Source organism: Acanthochromis polyacanthus, chromosome 5, assembly GCF_021347895.1.
Source record: "Acanthochromis polyacanthus isolate Apoly-LR-REF ecotype Palm Island chromosome 5, KAUST_Apoly_ChrSc, whole genome shotgun sequence".
Classification (NCBI taxonomy): domain Eukaryota; kingdom Metazoa; phylum Chordata; class Actinopteri; family Pomacentridae; genus Acanthochromis; species Acanthochromis polyacanthus.
This window is the reverse complement of record NC_067117.1, coordinates 14,518,465-14,536,085: the sequence shown is the minus strand read 5'-3', so window position 1 is coordinate 14,536,085 and position 17,621 is coordinate 14,518,465. Positions and strand designations below refer to the sequence as shown.

The 17,621-nt window shown below is 40.0% G+C and overlaps 1 protein-coding gene across 1 annotated transcript in view; it reads left to right on the top strand.

Annotated features, from left to right (window-relative positions):
• Positions 1-17,621, top strand: part of tex264a (testis expressed 264, ER-phagy receptor a) — a 76,190-nt gene that overhangs the window by 52,182 nt on the left and 6,387 nt on the right. Inside the window, exon 3 of the mRNA XM_022192228.2 lies at positions 13,619-13,790. Within this exon, the coding sequence (XP_022047920.1) occupies positions 13,619-13,790 (172 nt within the window). The remainder of the gene's footprint in view (positions 1-13,618; positions 13,791-17,621) is intronic.

Here is a 17,621-nt window from a genome sequence, read left to right as displayed (position 1 = left end):
AATGGCCTCGTGCTTTCTCTCGAATCTGTTTTCAGAGGGAAATCTCCCAGCCACTGTAAAGCTACTGTTTGCTTTTTTAGTGTGTGTTTACTTGCAGCCTTAAAAGCGTATTAAGTATCCTCCTTGAAGACTGTGTTTAGGGCTCTGCAAACTCTGCAACTCACTCGGCGTGTTTATGTGCAGCTTGGTAAAGGTTTAGGAGAAAACCATTTAACACTGCCTCATTTTATGATGATGTAAATGCTTAGCCAGAATTCAGGCTGTGTTTTTAAAAGTGCATTTCAGGACAAAGATGTCAGAAATAGAAAACATGACCCTGATTTCAGTGTGGTGAAATGAAAGATGGTGTCTTGTTGCACCCAAAACAACTGAACCCCAATGATGAAACCCCAGTGATTAAATTATTTATATCAGTTTCTGATGACAGCTGAAATAAATTATTTAAAATAAATCTGTTTTCACAGAAGGATTGTATGTGTTAAATACAGACACATGTGACATAAGTCAGTTGCTCTGAACAAAAAAGAAGAGAAGAAAGTATCAAGATGCAACATCAATGTGCTTTAGTATACTTACATAATTTTAACAAAAATGAAAATCTGTAGCCATAATAGTGGCTCTGTGTGATGTTGACTGAATGTAGGCACAACTGTCCTTTGAGCTCAATGCTAACATTAGCCTGGTTACGTTCCAACCCTGTCCCCCAAAATTTCGCGTTTACGTTTTCTCGTTCACGTTTAAATGAAATGGATTTACTCCATGAAAAGTAAAGACTCTGGGAAGCATGCCAAGAAGATGTAAATCAGCAGCAAGACTTTCACCCAGGAGGCTTTGGTTCGCATCCAGTCTGTGTGACAATTAATTCTAGTCTTAGGTTCGGTTTTTACTTGTTTATTTTTTGTTTTTGCTCACTATTTGACTAGGTTTAGGTTGGTTTTGCAATGCCAGACCATTCTCTAGGACTGATATACAACTCTGTGCAGAATGGTATGGCTGCACCTCATCATCAATCTGCTAAAGGACAAAAATGCCTTTTTATTTTTATTTTTTTGTCATTTTATAACCAATTACAACCATTTTGAGCATGGATAAGGACAGGATGCATCAACTGTGCTCACTTAAAATAGCGTCATGGGAATTGTTTTTCACTAAAATGGATAATTCACTAAAAAAAAAAAAAAAAGAACTAGCAGGGCTGCTTTACTACACAATCCAAACCTTCAGCATGCTATATGTGCTATCATTTTCAAAATCTCCATCACTGCAAGAAACAACAGCAAGCACCTCAAAGCAGCAAACTGCGGAAGGGAAGGAGAGCTCACGTTAACTCCACAGCCAGTGGCAAGCTTATACCTGCAGTCTACATCCAGCGAGTCAGACTACATTCATTCATTACGTGGATGATGAGTCCTGCCCCATAGAACTGATTAACCAAGAACGCACCAAAACCATCCGGTACGTCGTGGAATATGTGAAAATCTAACCTGCTAGTGGCAGATGATGAAAGGTCAGAGCATCAAAATCAATAGTCCTAATTACATTAGGATTGTATATGTTTGCACTGAATTTCAATTAATGTAACACTTGTCAAGACATTTCACAAATGCCCTGTTTTATACTTCGTCCAGCAGTTATTCAGATATTTCAGTTTGCACTTAAGTGATGGATCAACAGCCTCTCCAGCTGTCATAGCCATAATTAGAGCCACACCACTATAACTAAATGTGCCCAGAGGTTGGGAGCAAATCTGATTACAAACCAGCAATCATATGTATGAGTTTTTGATTACCTGCTCCAACCTGATTATTCCCAATAACCTGGCTTCATATGTGCATGTAAACCTCATGTTTGAGTCAGAATGAATGCTGGTCAGTAGGGATTTGTGTTCTACATACACTATGATATAGTGGAATACAGCATCAGCAGTATATTTTATAGTGTCACTATTGAATGGCCTGTTTTTAATCTTTATCATCTCACACACCCAAATGCTAGAAGGAGGGAATAGAAAGGTGAGGGGGAGTTTATAATCCACAGTTGGGAGCAAGCTGCTCTTATTGCCTCTCACCTCTTGCCAGCTCACCAGATCAATTGCGGAGGACCTCTGGAGACCGCAGCAGCTGCTGACAGAGTCACTATACTTGTTGCTCATCAAGTGTTTGTGCTTATTGGTTGCACGAGTGCACAGAGATGTTGCAACAAACCCATCGCCCCGCCTTCTGCTCTTCCAGCTCTAGAATCTTTACAGCAATGCCATTTTCAGTCCTGAGATCCCTGCTGCCTCCACCAAGCCATCTTTGCACTCTTCCACCTGGGCATGGAAACTAGAAGGTGATGGAGTAGGGCTGGGCTCACTGGGAGAGATGCAGAAAATAGCCTTTTTCCAGGCAGAATGAAGTACTCCGTTCTGGGGAACTGTGTGACCATAAGGGACAGTCTGAATTGGACACCTCTGCAGAGGTGTGAAGTAGAGTTTTTGTCTCTTTCCACAGATAGGAAGGGGAAAGGAGGTTATGGTGGGTGTGAGGACGGTGGATTATGTGGCTGTAATAGTGCAATGGGAGTAAATAGACCAGGGGAAAGAAAGAACTCAGGAGACTGTCACCAATTGTCACCATGGCTGGCCTAGCTTTTGTATTAATTTGGCTTTCTTTTTTTCCTGGGGACCAGGGTGAGAAATCATCCACCTATAAATATATATGTGCGAATGAGTGTATTTGTGTGAGAGCGGGAGTGCATCTATATGTTTGTCTCTGAGTGAATAAGTGTGTGTTCTGTGCATAACTTGTTGTGATGAAGTGCCTTACACTCTATTGGTCTTCTCCCGCTTGCAGTAGGGTCCGTGCTCGTTGTAGGCTGCCACTGTGAATACAAGGCTGAATGAACATCCTGTCTTCCTTTCATTATTCACCACAACTCCACAGCCATATCTCACATCTTTCCCCTGAGGCGGAGGTGTGCTGTCACTGATTCTTACTCCTGACTACAGCTTTTTCCATCTTAGGCTCAAGATTTTTTTTAAATGATAGTTGGGTGCATTTAAAGCACAAGTTCAGCCTTGGCACGGCAGATTAGATCGTCTATGATGCTCAGTTTATTCTGTTGTGGAGTGTTGTAATTTAATTTCTGGATGTGCATAGTTCCCCTCAAGGTGCCTCATTATCTTCTACATGAGCTCAAAATGTCCTTCAGGAAATGTCCTATGTGGTGAAAATCCATTTTTTTATTCTGTTTTGTGGCTGTTTTAAATTTGAAGGTGGAAAGTAAAAGCTGTTAAGTTATGAAGCACCCCTATATCTAGATAGCTCCACAAGCTTTTCAAGCCAGGAAGACTTTTATTTAACTGCGACATCCCAACTAAAGAATCAGTAGCTTTCCAGGTAGTTCATTATAAGGTACTGTTAAATGAAACCCTGAAAAATGGCTACTCCTCAAGAGAAGGCACAATGTGTATCGTGGTTTATTGAGACAAAATCGGATGTGCAGATTCAGTGAAACTACAGAACTAAGTATGGAAGAGATCCACCATCATGTCCTTCAACTGGCACATAGCACAAGAAATTTATGGAGACAGGCACAGTGTTGGATAAAGGGAGGAGTGGGCGACCAAGAACATCTGAGAAAAACGTCGAGTTTCATTTAACAGTACCTCTTTCACCAACAGGATACCTGAAACACACAATTTCAATGTGATTACAAACTTTAACTTGAAACGTGATTGAAGAAGTACAAAACATCCAGTAGACTTCAAGCTTTTGAACTCTGAAGCACAAATGTCGGCTTCAAGGTTGTGCAAGATGAAAAGTCAGAGGATCACCAAGGTCAGTGTGCTCAGTCCTCCAGGGACTGTGAATATCTGTACGAAATTTCACGACAACCCATCTAACAACTTTAAAGGTTTCTAAGTCCGGACCAAAGTGGTGGACCGACAGAGCCTTGCTGTCAGCATGGTCAGACTTGGATTTGCAAAATATAATAGTGTTTTTCAGTCGTTAGGTGTGAGGATATATTTTTCCTACTGCACTGTAATCTGCCATCATCATGGGCTACCTGCCACAAATTGTGTTCAGTCATGTATGGAACAGCCATTTATTGGTGTCCCTGGTGGCCACTCACTCATGGAAGCTACAGTAACTCATCGCTTGCCTTTTGGCAACGTAGCATCTGAGACCAAGACTCTGTTTATGTGGAGTGGAAGTAGAAAGTTGCCTTGGAGCTTCCCCTTTCTTTCTAAGAAAGGGCTTCAGTCAGAAGTAGAGAAGAGTGAATAAATATATTCACAAGAATTGCCACTCTCAATTCCGTTCCATTAAATTTAATAAGGTTTTTTGGCATGAATGGTCAACAACCAGAGATGAAGCACATAACATCCTATTAGATCTGATTAAATTACATCTAAATGACTTTAACAGATAAAGTGAAACACAATTAAATGAGTGAATTATCCAATTTAGAGGTTGCTCGCAATCAAATAGAACCAGAATAGATCCAAATTAGATTGTTCTAATGTGGTGGCAGTGTTAAATATTGTATGGCTGGATATTGTACTGGAATTGTGGTTCTTCTGCATCAGTTCATCATATATTAGCTCTGTGGCTGTACCCTGGTGTAGGAAGCTCTTTCTGACAGCTTCATTTCTGACAGCAGGCACAGAGGCAGAAAGTGGACCTCTCCATTTGTGCTAATGTGCTGTGTTTACAGAATCTCTCTTCTCTGGGTTTCCAATTCTTGTCATAGCACAGTTTTTTGTGTTGTCCACGCAGAGCTGTCTGCAGTGAAATAGGCAGCGGTGACTCAGTGCCTTGCTCGTGGCACTGTGAGAATCAAATCTATGACATTCTGGATTTAAAAAAAAGTATGTTACCCACAACCCTGTCCAGCTACATTGTCTATGAATTCAAACCTAGGACCACATCCTTTTATTCTTTAATATAAAACCCTCTGCTGATGTCCACCAAGTCCCGTCCGTTGAGATGACGTTTGTAATTTGCTTTTTTGTTGCGTACATTTCTCGCGGTCTACTTTCATTTAAGATGGTGTTTTTAGAGTTTTCCTTGAATTCGTAACATCTCTAGTGAGCTCCACAGGATATTCAGCATCCAGCTGAGATATATCAGTTGGAGGAAAGAGTAATGAATTTAACCGGAGTGAAAGTAACAGCGTGATAGTGCGTTTCTCGCCAAAACAAATGAGCATTAGCATTTATCTTAACGGATTATTTTGCAGTTGTAGGAAAGGCAGTCGTTATATTTGAATGCCAAATTTGAATTGGCTGCCACTTCAGACTTTGATCTCTTTTCCTTCTGTGATTGTTTTTGAACTGTTGTGTATAGGATTCATAGTGTATAACAAAACTAAAGCTTCAGTTTTGAGGGAACAATTCAGGTGGAGTCCATTCTTATCCAATAGACCTTCAGTCAAATTCAAATATCTCCACTGTGTTTTGGTCTCCGTCTGTTGTGTGTGTGCTGAAAAAGCAATCCAGTGTTCTTACTTGCATCTTGTGTGCATCTGTGTCCAGGACAAGGGTAAATGGATGGAGATGGGGGGGGAAAGGGGCAGTGGGAGTGAGAGCGTTGGTAAATCTGGAAGATGCTATGAACCAACACAGAGTCCACATCTGGAGAATTAGGAAAAACTAAACCAAACTGAGTAACATCATACTCTAGAAGAATGGTGCAGGATGCATTGTCAGGTGCACGTCCACCCCTCATACAAACTTTAGATTTCATCCATGCAACCTGACAAACAACACCTCTGAAAACTCACACAGCAGAGTGAGGTAAAATTGACCCACCTGTCTGGGTCGATCTCACGTCCGGCCTCCTGATATTTGCAGTGTTTGCTCCTCGGCTTTGTGAGACTCCCTCTGGAGAGTGAGATTCTCCAACGTCTTTTGTTTGTCTTGTTTGGTTTTTTTTCCTGGCCAGCTGCCAGATTAGCCCCTGAGCTGGACGCAAACACAGAGCTGAAGGATGAGACACGGAAAGAAGAGCCAATCTAACGCTCGGATCTTTGAAAGTGGCTTCTTGATGTCTTCGCTTTCAAGACACATCTGGACACGGAAGATTGTTTGCGTCGGTATTATTCAACAGACCTGACGACAGAATGCAGTTCATATGTGAAAGGCTGAGATACTCAACATCAGTGCTGACCTCCTCTGTCGTACTTATGGCCCATTTACACCACGGCCATATTTGGAGCTCAGAGTTAGTTAAGTGATGCAGTAAATCAAGCTCCAGGGGTGTTGTTATCTATGTTTACTTTCCTCTTATTGGTATTTCTATTGGAGGAGGGATACGATGTGTTCACAGAGCAGCTGCCAGAGAGGTCAAATACACTATGAAGCCCCAAGAGATCCTCCCCTATATCCGTCTGTTTCTGCGTCCCCCAACCTGCCTCACACTCACACACAGTGATTACACTCAAAGACACATTCACAGTGTGTTCTTTTACCCAGACAGCAGCTGCAATCACTCCTGATTTACTCTACGGCTTTGTTACGACACTATCTAATGAACTTGCCAATTAAACAAAGTGTCTTTAGCAGCACCAGTTCCATGCTTAAAAAGATATCTCTTTGGTTTAGGTAATACCAAGGAAATTGAGCAATGTCTGCACATAACAATTTACCCCAAATGGCTTGTGCAACTCGTAATTCTTCATCATATTTTCTTTTGAGTAAAAGTTTTCCGGTTTCGCTTGGTTGGATATTTGAAAAGCAGTTTAGATTTCACTTTTGAAACTCATTTTGATTGTTATAATTGTACCGGTAATCATTCTACTCCTGGGTGGCTGAGCAATGATGAGCAATAATAAAAAATGTGACACTTTTATTGAGTTAGTGGGGAATTACTGCTTGTATCTTCCAATGCAGGTAAAAGGTCAGGCACAGAGTCAAACCCCAGGGGTGTAAGAGATCCAGTGGTCAAGGACACATCAGCAGATCCAATGCTGCTTCTGTGTGCTTAGTTCTGTTAAAAGATCACTGTTTCTCATTGACTTTCTGAGATTAAATTCCTGTATTATTTATGGCTTTTCAAACATAACCCCTTTAATCCCTCTGTGAACCCTGAAACCTGCCAGCGGGTGTGAAAAGCATGTTATCTTTGCAAAAGTGCCAGAACTACACCATTTATCAGATCCAGAAAATGTGAAAACCAAACAAATTGTCAGATTCTTTTAACTTTCCAACAGTCCTTGAAATATTCAGCTGTGAGATACACTTTGGTCAGGAAAATTAAATCAAATCTAAGTTTAAAATCTTTATATTTTACTAGAAATCATTTTTATTCTACATATCTTGTTGTTTTTGGTAAACACACAGATTATTTGTGTAGCCTCTTCTTGAAATACACAGAACTATAAATAAAATTACAGAAGTTGTGAATTTTCCTGTGTACTGTAAAATACCATTTTTAACCTATTACTGTGAAGAAAAGGTATTTTTTGAGGAAATTGAAAACATTAATGAAAATGCCATAACAATTGAAATACATTAATACTGTAATTAGATTTAAAAAAAACTTTATTATTCTTCATTATCCATATTTAGACAACAGAAGTAAAAACCTGTATGACTTTAGTGCTTCATTGCACATAATTAAGAAAAAAAATACATTTCACACTTCGAATATAATTAACTTTTTTTGCATCACATTCCTGGGGTTGATCTTCTGGGGGGTTGATCTCCAAGACCTTTCTGAGCCCAATGGAAGTGTAAGTTGTACAAGGAAATGAATTAAAGTTCATTTTGTGCATTAACAGGATGATTCATTCTCCATCGATCACTTATTCTCCACTAATTTAAATGTAACGCGTAATAGTCGAAACATTTCAGTGCTGCACTGTCATTGATTATTAAGAGGTAAGGTTGCATAACATGAAGATAAGGGCCAGGACACAAAGTGACCCATTTTGTAGAGCCGTTACGAAGGTTAGGAAAAGGTGATGGTGTGTAGAATCGTTGTTTTAGTGCCCCTGACACTGGCTGGTTTTAACTCCTGCTGGTTCTTTGCCCAGGATGGTGCACCAGTCTTGAGAGAACAAGTTTGACTGTGATCATTATAACGGTCGAGCCTGCTCTGAGCCGGCAGGCAAGAAACGACTGACCTGTTTTTAGACGGTTCAGTCTCATCTGCCTCTGTATCCTGCAGGAGAGCGCGTTTCAACCCCCGCAGCTCCGAGACACAGACGCAGGTTAAGTGGATGCATGTTGACTCCATGATAAGCTATAGGGAGATAGATGGCACCCAATCAGACAGCCGGCATGGAGGCACAGACAAGAAAAGGGCACTGGAAGGAAATGGAACATCTTGCTTGTCGTAATTAAATCATTGAAGCCAGGAGTGAGTTTTGATTATGATGAGACAGTTAATCTGTCTATTTCTATATTCATCTCCCTGGTGAGAGTAAATATGCACTTCTGGTCAGTGGAGTGTACTTCCAGATCTGCATATAATAGATGTTTAGTTGTGTTTTTTCTTTAGTTTCTTGTCAGATGAAACAGCATTGATAACTGAAGTGGGTAAGAAAATTAAATGAATAGATTTTATTGTGTGTGTATAGCGTGTATTACGAAAAGAACATAGTTTGCATCCCTTTCTATAGAAGCTTGGAGCAACCTTGGCAGTGATTTTAGGTGCAAACATTTGCATAACATGTATCCAGAATTTCTTCTGAAAGTACAGTTGACCAAGCCCCACCCATTACAATTACATTCAAGTTGTGAACAGGTGTTTTTGGTGTGAAGGAAACAGAGCCATCAATACTGACTACAATGCATCCTTCAGAAATTAAATACAATAAATGAATCTATTGTTACCTTTAAGAAATATGTTCTATGATTTATTACTGTCTCAAATTAAAGGCTTTGCAGAATAATAAGAGAAAACACAGATAAAATGCGTGTTTAAAAGAAAGAAACTAACTAAAAGTCCCCACTTCAGGATATATGAGATTTTTCAATCTGTGTAATTTCAAATAAATGTCAACTAATACAGAAAAAAAGGCAAACTTCTTGATATCGCTTCAAGAAGTTGTTTTTCAGTTTAGTTAATATGCATGTGGTTTGTTCAATAGCGACACGATTTGCAAATACAAGTAAAACTGGAGTCAAGTATGTATATTAGCATCTAGTTTGGAGTAGTTCCTCATGTCAGCAACAGAGAGAGCGATAAGAAATATTCACAGGTGGTGTCACAGAGTTCTTTGAAATACATCAAAGGGCAACACTCCAGTTATCAAATGAAAGGGGGACTGAATTTAATGTTATAAACACAGATTAAAAATACCTGCAGGCAGGGTCATAATTTAATAAACATCTCAGTTTGGAGGAGAAGTTGTTTGGAAGGTGAGAAGATTTTGAAGCTCCACTTTATATTGTAAAATCCATTAAGAGTCACAAGACACAATTTGTCAGCTGACAGGACTGTGACTGGATTACAGATCATGTGCACATCAGATTGAACAATATGGAACCAATTATTCATATTGATACATCGATGCACAGTGATCAAACGAGTAAGACAATAAACATAAAGCATGTTCTTTCAAAGGTATACTGAATCATTATCTGTCAGTGTAATAATAAATGATACACCTCAGTTACAGGCCACAAGAATCACAAGACTCAGAGTCAAAATTGTTAAAGTCAAATTAAATCTGTGGTTTCTAAAAGTCTTTTTTCAAAAACAGAGGAGAGCTGTGAACTAGATTACTGACACTATGTACCAGCAGAGTGCATAATATAATGTGTCACTGATGCCCTGCTCAGCCTCACATACTGAAATAATGTTACAGTCACATTAATTACCTTCGGTTATGGTAAAATATTTGGAGTTTGTAGAAAAACGTCCGTTGTCATTTCCTGTTTTGAAGGCAAAAAATCAGCACAGAGAGTAGAACAAGGTCTCGTGCTGTTTGGAGTGCTGAAAATATTCAGGTTTTCATTTCTACCAAAGATAATAGGAGGTGATTTCCTCTCCTGCTGACGGTGTGTTAATCAGTAAAATCTCCTGATGTACACAGAAATGAAAAGCTGCAGACCCTCCTGTCATGAGGGTTCGCTCCTCTTATGCAGAGAGAATATGACAATTCTGAGCAAGCTGCAGCTTCAATGTTACTGTCAGTAAGGCACACGTATATTAGTACACATCTTTCTCACATGCGGCTTTCTTTGTCTTATCTGTTATAGTATCCCTTAGAGACGTCTGTGTGTGTGTGTGTGCCTACAGTATAGTGAGCTGTCTTTGTCTCGAATTCCCTGCTCATTATCGGAGCAGGTTCAAGGAGATGGGCACTCATTTGCATAGGCAGCCCCAGGGCTGGAGCCTCTGTGTGGAGCAGCCAGGTGATTCATACCAACTCCTACAGTCTTACTCTGCAAGGATTAGATTAAAACCAATCAATCAGCCAGGATCACCCTGACCCATAGGAAAATGAGCCATGTGACGGCTGTTAGACCATCTCTCTTTCCTGCTTGTAAAAACCCTTTTTTGTCACACTGTCATGACAACGTTGCCAGCCTGTACACCTAAATTAAGACATGAGACATTTATGAAATTCTGAGAAAATTCAAGCAGTGAGAAGCAGAGCAGTGTGGGCATAAAAATGCAAATTAGGGGGAGTTATACCGGGTAATATAAAGAGTGTGAGGTCTGTCTGTGCAGTGCAGTGTTCGCATGGGAAAGAATATATGCAAGAAAACAACAAGAGATCCTGAACAAGGACACAGAAGTACTATATAGCATAAAAAGACATTCATAGCGTAGCGGTGTTATAGAAAGTAAGCCTTCAGTCTTTTCACTGAGCAAAAAGCTTTGGAGAAAGTACAATATCTGTTGAAAACTAAATTTTCTAAATGGACACTTCAGATTTATTTCTGTTTATTTAGACTTATCTTAAAAACAAAAATGGACTTGGAAGTTTTATGTTGATGGGGCAAATTTTATAAGTTTTTTCACTTCCTTCTGCCACCCTTTTATTAAAATATTTGTGTTGTATATGTATTTATGTTGTATTTGTTTTTGGTGAATGAAATAAACGAAATAAGCGTAAACATAAAAGTAAAAAATGCTCAGTGGTGGAAAGTCATTGTACTGCAGCACACATTGAGGTTAATTGTACAACACATGCTTTTGGGTGCTGAAAATGTGCTACACTGTTGCACATTAAACTGCAACCAGGCGACAATGCAGTTTAAAGCAGCTTCAGATATCATAATTTGACACTCACCTCTGTAGTCACAAGCGGAGTTCATTGATGCCAGCTGTGTATACACTGATCAGTCACAACATTCAACCCACTTACAGCTGAAGTAATTAACACTGATCATCTCTTCACCATACAGTGTTAATCAGGGAAGCCTTGAGTGCTGGAATTCATTCTACTCTGACACAGTGTTGCGTCCAGAATTTTTCACCTTGGTGTAGCATACTAAAGCCCAAAAGCTTCAACTGAATGTTAAGGAATTCTATTATGCTGTTGTAGTGTAGAGGCTGGTAAAAACTATGTCAGACTGAAAGAATAACACACTGATCTATTTTTGGTTCCCTATATGACAGTTAACGTGACAAATTAGGTGTCAAACTTCCGAGACGAACATGGGTATATTAGGTGTTTTGGTTACTAGGGCGACCAGCGTTTAAAATATCCTAGGAGAAGAGATGATACTCCTGTGTATATGAGGGGGGAAATGTTCGCCTGTCTGAGATTTTACTAGTACTGGGACTCAATAGCAATAGTTGCATTCATGAAACTTCACAGGCAAAAGAGTTTCAGTGAATGAACTTGACCTATAAGATCAGGGGTGGTCAGTGAGATTTCAATAGAGTCCTCCGCCCCGTGACGTACCACCCACCTAAACATTGTTACAGACCAAGCACACCCTCCACGGTAATGGCAGTCCCCAATAGGAGAATGAGCCCCACCATGCTGCCAGAATTGCTTAGAAACAGCTCAGGGAACACAAATAAAAGCTCTCTCTTTTCATATCAAGCAGTGTTTATTATATGTGTATTTAAATTTTAGTTAATGATAGAAACAAGGTCAATGATGGGGTATCAGTTAAGAACAGTCACGTTATTTTCTTCAATGTTTTTCTTTTTTGATTAGGTTTTCTTTTGAGTTGACATTGTAGCCAAAGAAAAAAATACAAACGAGCATTCTGAAGCATACAGAGGTCATAAAGGTCACGTTTTTTCCCTCTGACCCATTGAAAAAGGCTGATGTGTATTGTGATACAGTACCATGTATTATGTCGTAGACTCCTATTGATTGTGATGATATTGTTAGTTGATGCCACCTCAGCTTTGACGAATGAAACAGGCTATAACTGTAGGACTGTGAATGTGGCTGTAGAGGTGATTGTTTTGATATGGATTGTGTTTTAATGGGTGTAACACTGACTACGCGCTGCAGTTGTGTGTGTGTGTGTGTGTGTTGGAGTGTTGCAAAGGAACTCCTTAACGTGTGGTTCACCGTCTTGGCCAAGTACACTTTGAGGAGTAGACATGAGTTGCTGGGGATTGAAGTGTCTCATTTGCAATAAAGGACAGCCTGCTCCACAACCTGAGCCGCTGTCAGAACAAAGACAAAAGTTATTGCACGGTTGCAAAAAATGTAAAGTTTGGGGACTCTGTAGAAGTCGAGTGAAGCAAACTGTTCGTCAGTAAGAGTTTGACGTTCTTGTAGTGCCTGTGTTGAATCTATTTTCAAGCCATTTTGGTCATGCATTCCAGCATCGTCCCACAATAAAACATTCATCTGCCACTTTGTGACCGATCATAGCTGGGACCGGCGTGTGCAGCTCACCCCTGACTCCTCCAGCACCTCTGTGATGGCTTAGCAGAGGGCTAACTCCTCTGCAGTCTCTTGAGAGCTATATGAAAACATAAAGCAAAATTATGCAAGGCTAATGTCCTCTTTAGAGAAAATATGGCATAATATTTATAAACTCTCCCCTTTCTACACACATCACTGGAGAGTGCAAGTGTAGACACGTCGATGTGGATGGTAATGCAACTTTAATGGGCCCACTTGGAAGGAGGGGGCCATATAATCATATTAATATGTGAAAGGCGTAGTGTTATGTCAGCAAACTGAAGACATTTTAAAGCTACGTATATCTGATATTCTGGTATTCTGTCCATCTGAAAGCATCATACGCGACATTCCTTCAAGATCGGTCACTGCTGTTTCTGCTCACCCTCTTGCACACTTTACTGTGCTCATATGTGCATGTGTTTAGTTTTTGTAGTATAAAACACTTCGGTAAAATCTAAGTGCAACTTAATTGGTACAGTAATTCATATTAAGGCTTTGCTGTACTGGAAAGACTAAATTTTTAAATTCAATGAGTCCATTTAGACATCTTTCATTAATGTAAGATTCCCTGAAACATGAAGGCATAAACTAAAGCGACATATGTATAGTGGTGGTATTTGTAGTAGTAAATGAATCGTTTGTATTTGATGCTAACTCTGCTTCTTTCTACTCCCGTCTTCGTCATCGAAGTCTACTACAGAATAACTTAAGAGTGTCTTTGTGATGATATTGTGAAATCATGCTGTAAATCTAACCACATATTTTGTGTCCTTTTCTTTCTCCATTTCAACAGGAGAGGAAGCTATGCGCGTTCCCAACTATTGAGATCTGCAGCTCAGACGTAACTAACTACATGGTTCCGCTGTCTCGCCAGACAGACTTCTTTGTACCAGAAATGAAAGAGGAGGTCAAAACAGATGTGAAAGAGGAGGACTCAGATGAGGACAGAGGGACTGACATTACAGGTAAAATTTTAAACATTCTCAGGTCTCCCACAGGAAATTGTTGACCCCATTAGCCAGGAAAGCTTTCTCACACAATAGAAAAAAAAAGCAGCCATTTGTCTGACTAAAAGAAACTTTAAAAAGTGGTCAGTTTTGTTTTGCCAGCCCTTTCTGTAGAATATATTGGTCTGGCTGCACTAAAATATTATTCTGATAGGGGAAAGAAACACTCTGGCTTGTTTATATTTGTTTACACCAATCACAGTTGGCATAGAAGCAACGGATGTGGCGTCGGTGTGCACTCAAAATAGTAATGTATGGAATTGTTTTAGTTCAACATTTGCATCTGGAAAGACAAGCACTATGAATGAAATAAAAAAGTACTGCAACAAACTAGCTAACTACTATTCAAATCCTTTTCAAAATTAAAATTTTCAGTGCGTTAGGTTGCTGCTCTGAGGTTGTTGTATCCTATAGCGAAGAAAATGGTAACAATCAGACAGAAGAAGGAAATGACAAAGCTGCTGGATGAGCGGTCAGTGGGAAGCGTATTTTCAGAATCTACATCCAACGAGTCAGCCTAAAAAGTAGTCAGACAGGAGTGAGACGAACTTAACGTCCTGTAAAAATCTTATTTTCACAATAACTCCTCAACTGACCGCAGTAATTCACAGGCGTCCTCAGGACCTTTTGACATCGGGCCACACCTCTGACCACACCTGTCCACAATAAGTGATACAAGCTTCAAACCAGAGGCCAAACCCCTCTGACCGGTGCTGGCTTTATGGGTTATTCTGTGTTGTCATCTAATCTCACTCTAATGAACCGTGTGGTTTAAAAAAAAAAAAAGAATGGCTTCTGCTTTGTTGAGAAAACAGCTTGTGTCAGTTAGAAGCAAATGAAGAGGAAATATGTGGCAGCCTCTATTTGTTCTGGCACTGCAGCGACTTCTCTCCTGCTCTTGATCACTGAGGACATGTGATATATGAGACTCTGTAATTGTTCTGTCATTACAAGTATGTGTCTTCAAGCGCAGTGTCTTCTCTGCTGCTATTACTCTTTGAAACTCGCTGGACCTGCAGGTCGGTCTCATGGCAGTATTGACTTTGCCGTTGCACAAATCAGTAGAAAAAGAAAATGGTGTTTGGCTGTTTGAACAGAGTGGGTGGAGGTGGGCTGATATTTATCTGGTACTGTCTGCCTAAAGCTTAGATCATGTCTTGGAAACACAGATCACATGCAGGAGATGTATCAGGGAGAAAATCTTACGTGATTTGCACATGTTTACAGGTTTTGGCATGTTTCGATGACACTCATCATTGAAGTGAAATACGGTTACCTGAGGAAGGTAAAGGCCACGCAGACACAGCAGGTTCATCCGCTGTAGAGTCACTGACATTCTGATGAACTGAGAGTCAAAACTATTCACAACTTTAAATTAGTTTGTCAGCATCACCAGACCGAGACAAAGTTTTGATTATTCCTTGGCTTTCTAACAAATGAGAAAGTTAATAAGAACGAACTAAAGTGCTAGAAAACATTTCAGTGCGGTAATTCAGATAAAATTAAGTTGATATTGCGTGTTTTACAATTACATGAGGGGAAAGTCATTTTGTAACGGCGTCTTTCATTGCTCAGTACACACAAACTTCACACTCTGACACCCACATTCACAGAGACAATTTGCCAAATCTTTCGCTGATTTGTGTGTTGTGTTTGTGTGTTTTTTTTTTTAAATTCACCCTAATGCAGAATTTCTGCCTGCATACCATCCAATAAGGTTTTGTGCTGTGATTCTCCAGAAAAGGTTTGCAGTAATGTCTCATCCTGTGCAGCCTAAATCTAGTGATAGCAACGATGTGATGTCAGATAAGATAGCTAGATGGATTTCATGCCTGTGTTGGAGCTAAAGCCAAGAAGTGATTAGCTAAGCTCACCACATAGACTGGAAGACGGGAGGAAACGGCAGACCTGGCTGTCTTCAAAGTTCGAAAGGAAGTCTGTCCTTTAAGCATACTGTGTTCTTCATTTGGTAATTACACAAACAGAAATGAGACGAAGTAATATAAGATAAGCCTTTTCTAATTCTGTGGCAGAGAGGAATGCAGTGTTACAGCAGTAAAGGGGCTAGTGCAAAAACGTAGGGACATCATCTGAAAAACAAAAGAATAAACAAGAAATATACAGTAGGCACGAAGTTTTAATATTGTATAGATTCAGGCTTACATTCAGAGATTCCACTGAATGTGGAATGTAGCAATATTTCACAGGATTATTCTATCTGTAGGAAAATATAGATATTACACAGAATTGTATTGCAGACTATTGTGAGAAAAAAACACTAATATTTCACATATTTAACATATTTTCACACATTTGTAAATTTAGAAGGACATACCAATCAACCTCAACATTAAAACACTGATAGGTAAATTGAATAACATTGTATCATTACAATGCAGCACTTTGCTGGGAAACCTCGTCTCCTGGCATACATGTGGACTATTTTGACATGTACCATCCTTCAAAACACTGTTGCCCTCAGCACTGCTGCCCTGCTGCCTCCCAGCAAGACAGTGAACCCATCCACACTGCTAAAACTTTTCAGCGACACAGCAATGAGCCCAGGGTGCAGACGTGGCCTCCAAACTCCCCAGAAACCAATCTGATTAAGCATTCAAGGGATAGGACTTTACCCCAGACCTACGCAGTAAACGGCAGGCGGTTTTAATGATCTGGCTGATTGTTAAAACAACAAGTTGTGTTTTTACTGTGTGGAAACAGCACAGCCATGTGAATGTAGAGACCCGATGAGACGTGAATCCGCTCAGAGCTGTGTGAACTGACATAAAGATGCATCCGTGCGAGTTGGAAATGTTTCAGCTCGAGCGAAAATATCTGTAAATCTCGAGGCTTTGCGAAACCTCTCCATAAACATACAGTCATGACTGGACCAAAAAGAGAGAAACCGGAGGAAAGCAGTAGAAAACTGCAGTCTCCGGTGTGCTGTGAGATCGGTCAGAGGATGAGTTACCGCACAAACACTCCAACACACTCCTACAGACACCGCTGGAGTGTGTGTTGCCGGTTCGCCTGCAGCTAGGTGGTCAGTACAACGGCTGTTTGGGGGCAAACAAACACAAATGGTCCAGTGGTCAAGTTGTGCAAATGGCGGAGAGATTTTGCTTCACTTTCTGTCCAAATGCATCTTTAGGGAGAGTTACAGTCTCAAACTGCTTCTTGACATGCAGCTGCTTCTTACATAGATTCAATAAAGTCCTCTAGTTTCCTCGCAATTTTATGTTGACAAGATAAATGTGTTTAAAGTGTCAGATATTCAGACTATTGTGGTATTAGTCAGATTATTTATCCTACTGAATGAAACAGCTATTGAGTTTATTCTATTAGGATAAGCTTTGGCCTTACAGATTCACACTGCAGAGGTTAATCTTCAAAAAAAATGTCACATATGCTTTTAGACACTCTTGTGAAATTCATTTAACACCCAGGGCCTCCTTATTGTTCAAAAGAGAGCTGAGAAGGAGCTATTATGTGTTTGCAGGTGGTAGAGAAACATAAATAGGGCTCTAAGAGTGATGGATTTTTTTACTGAGGACTCTTACTTTCATCTGACAGCTGTGTTCTCCTGCGTGGAGTCATCTCGGCTGATTGTTTGGAAAGTTTTCTTGAGTGTCTTTAAGTCATCTCTGCAACAGGAAAAAAACTGTTCTTGTTGTGTTCGACATTCACACAGTTACAGTATGTCGGTAAGAAGAATAGAAAGAGAGATGTGAGGATGCATAAATATGTACCTGCATGTATTCTTACATCACCGCCACGATCTGTGTTTTT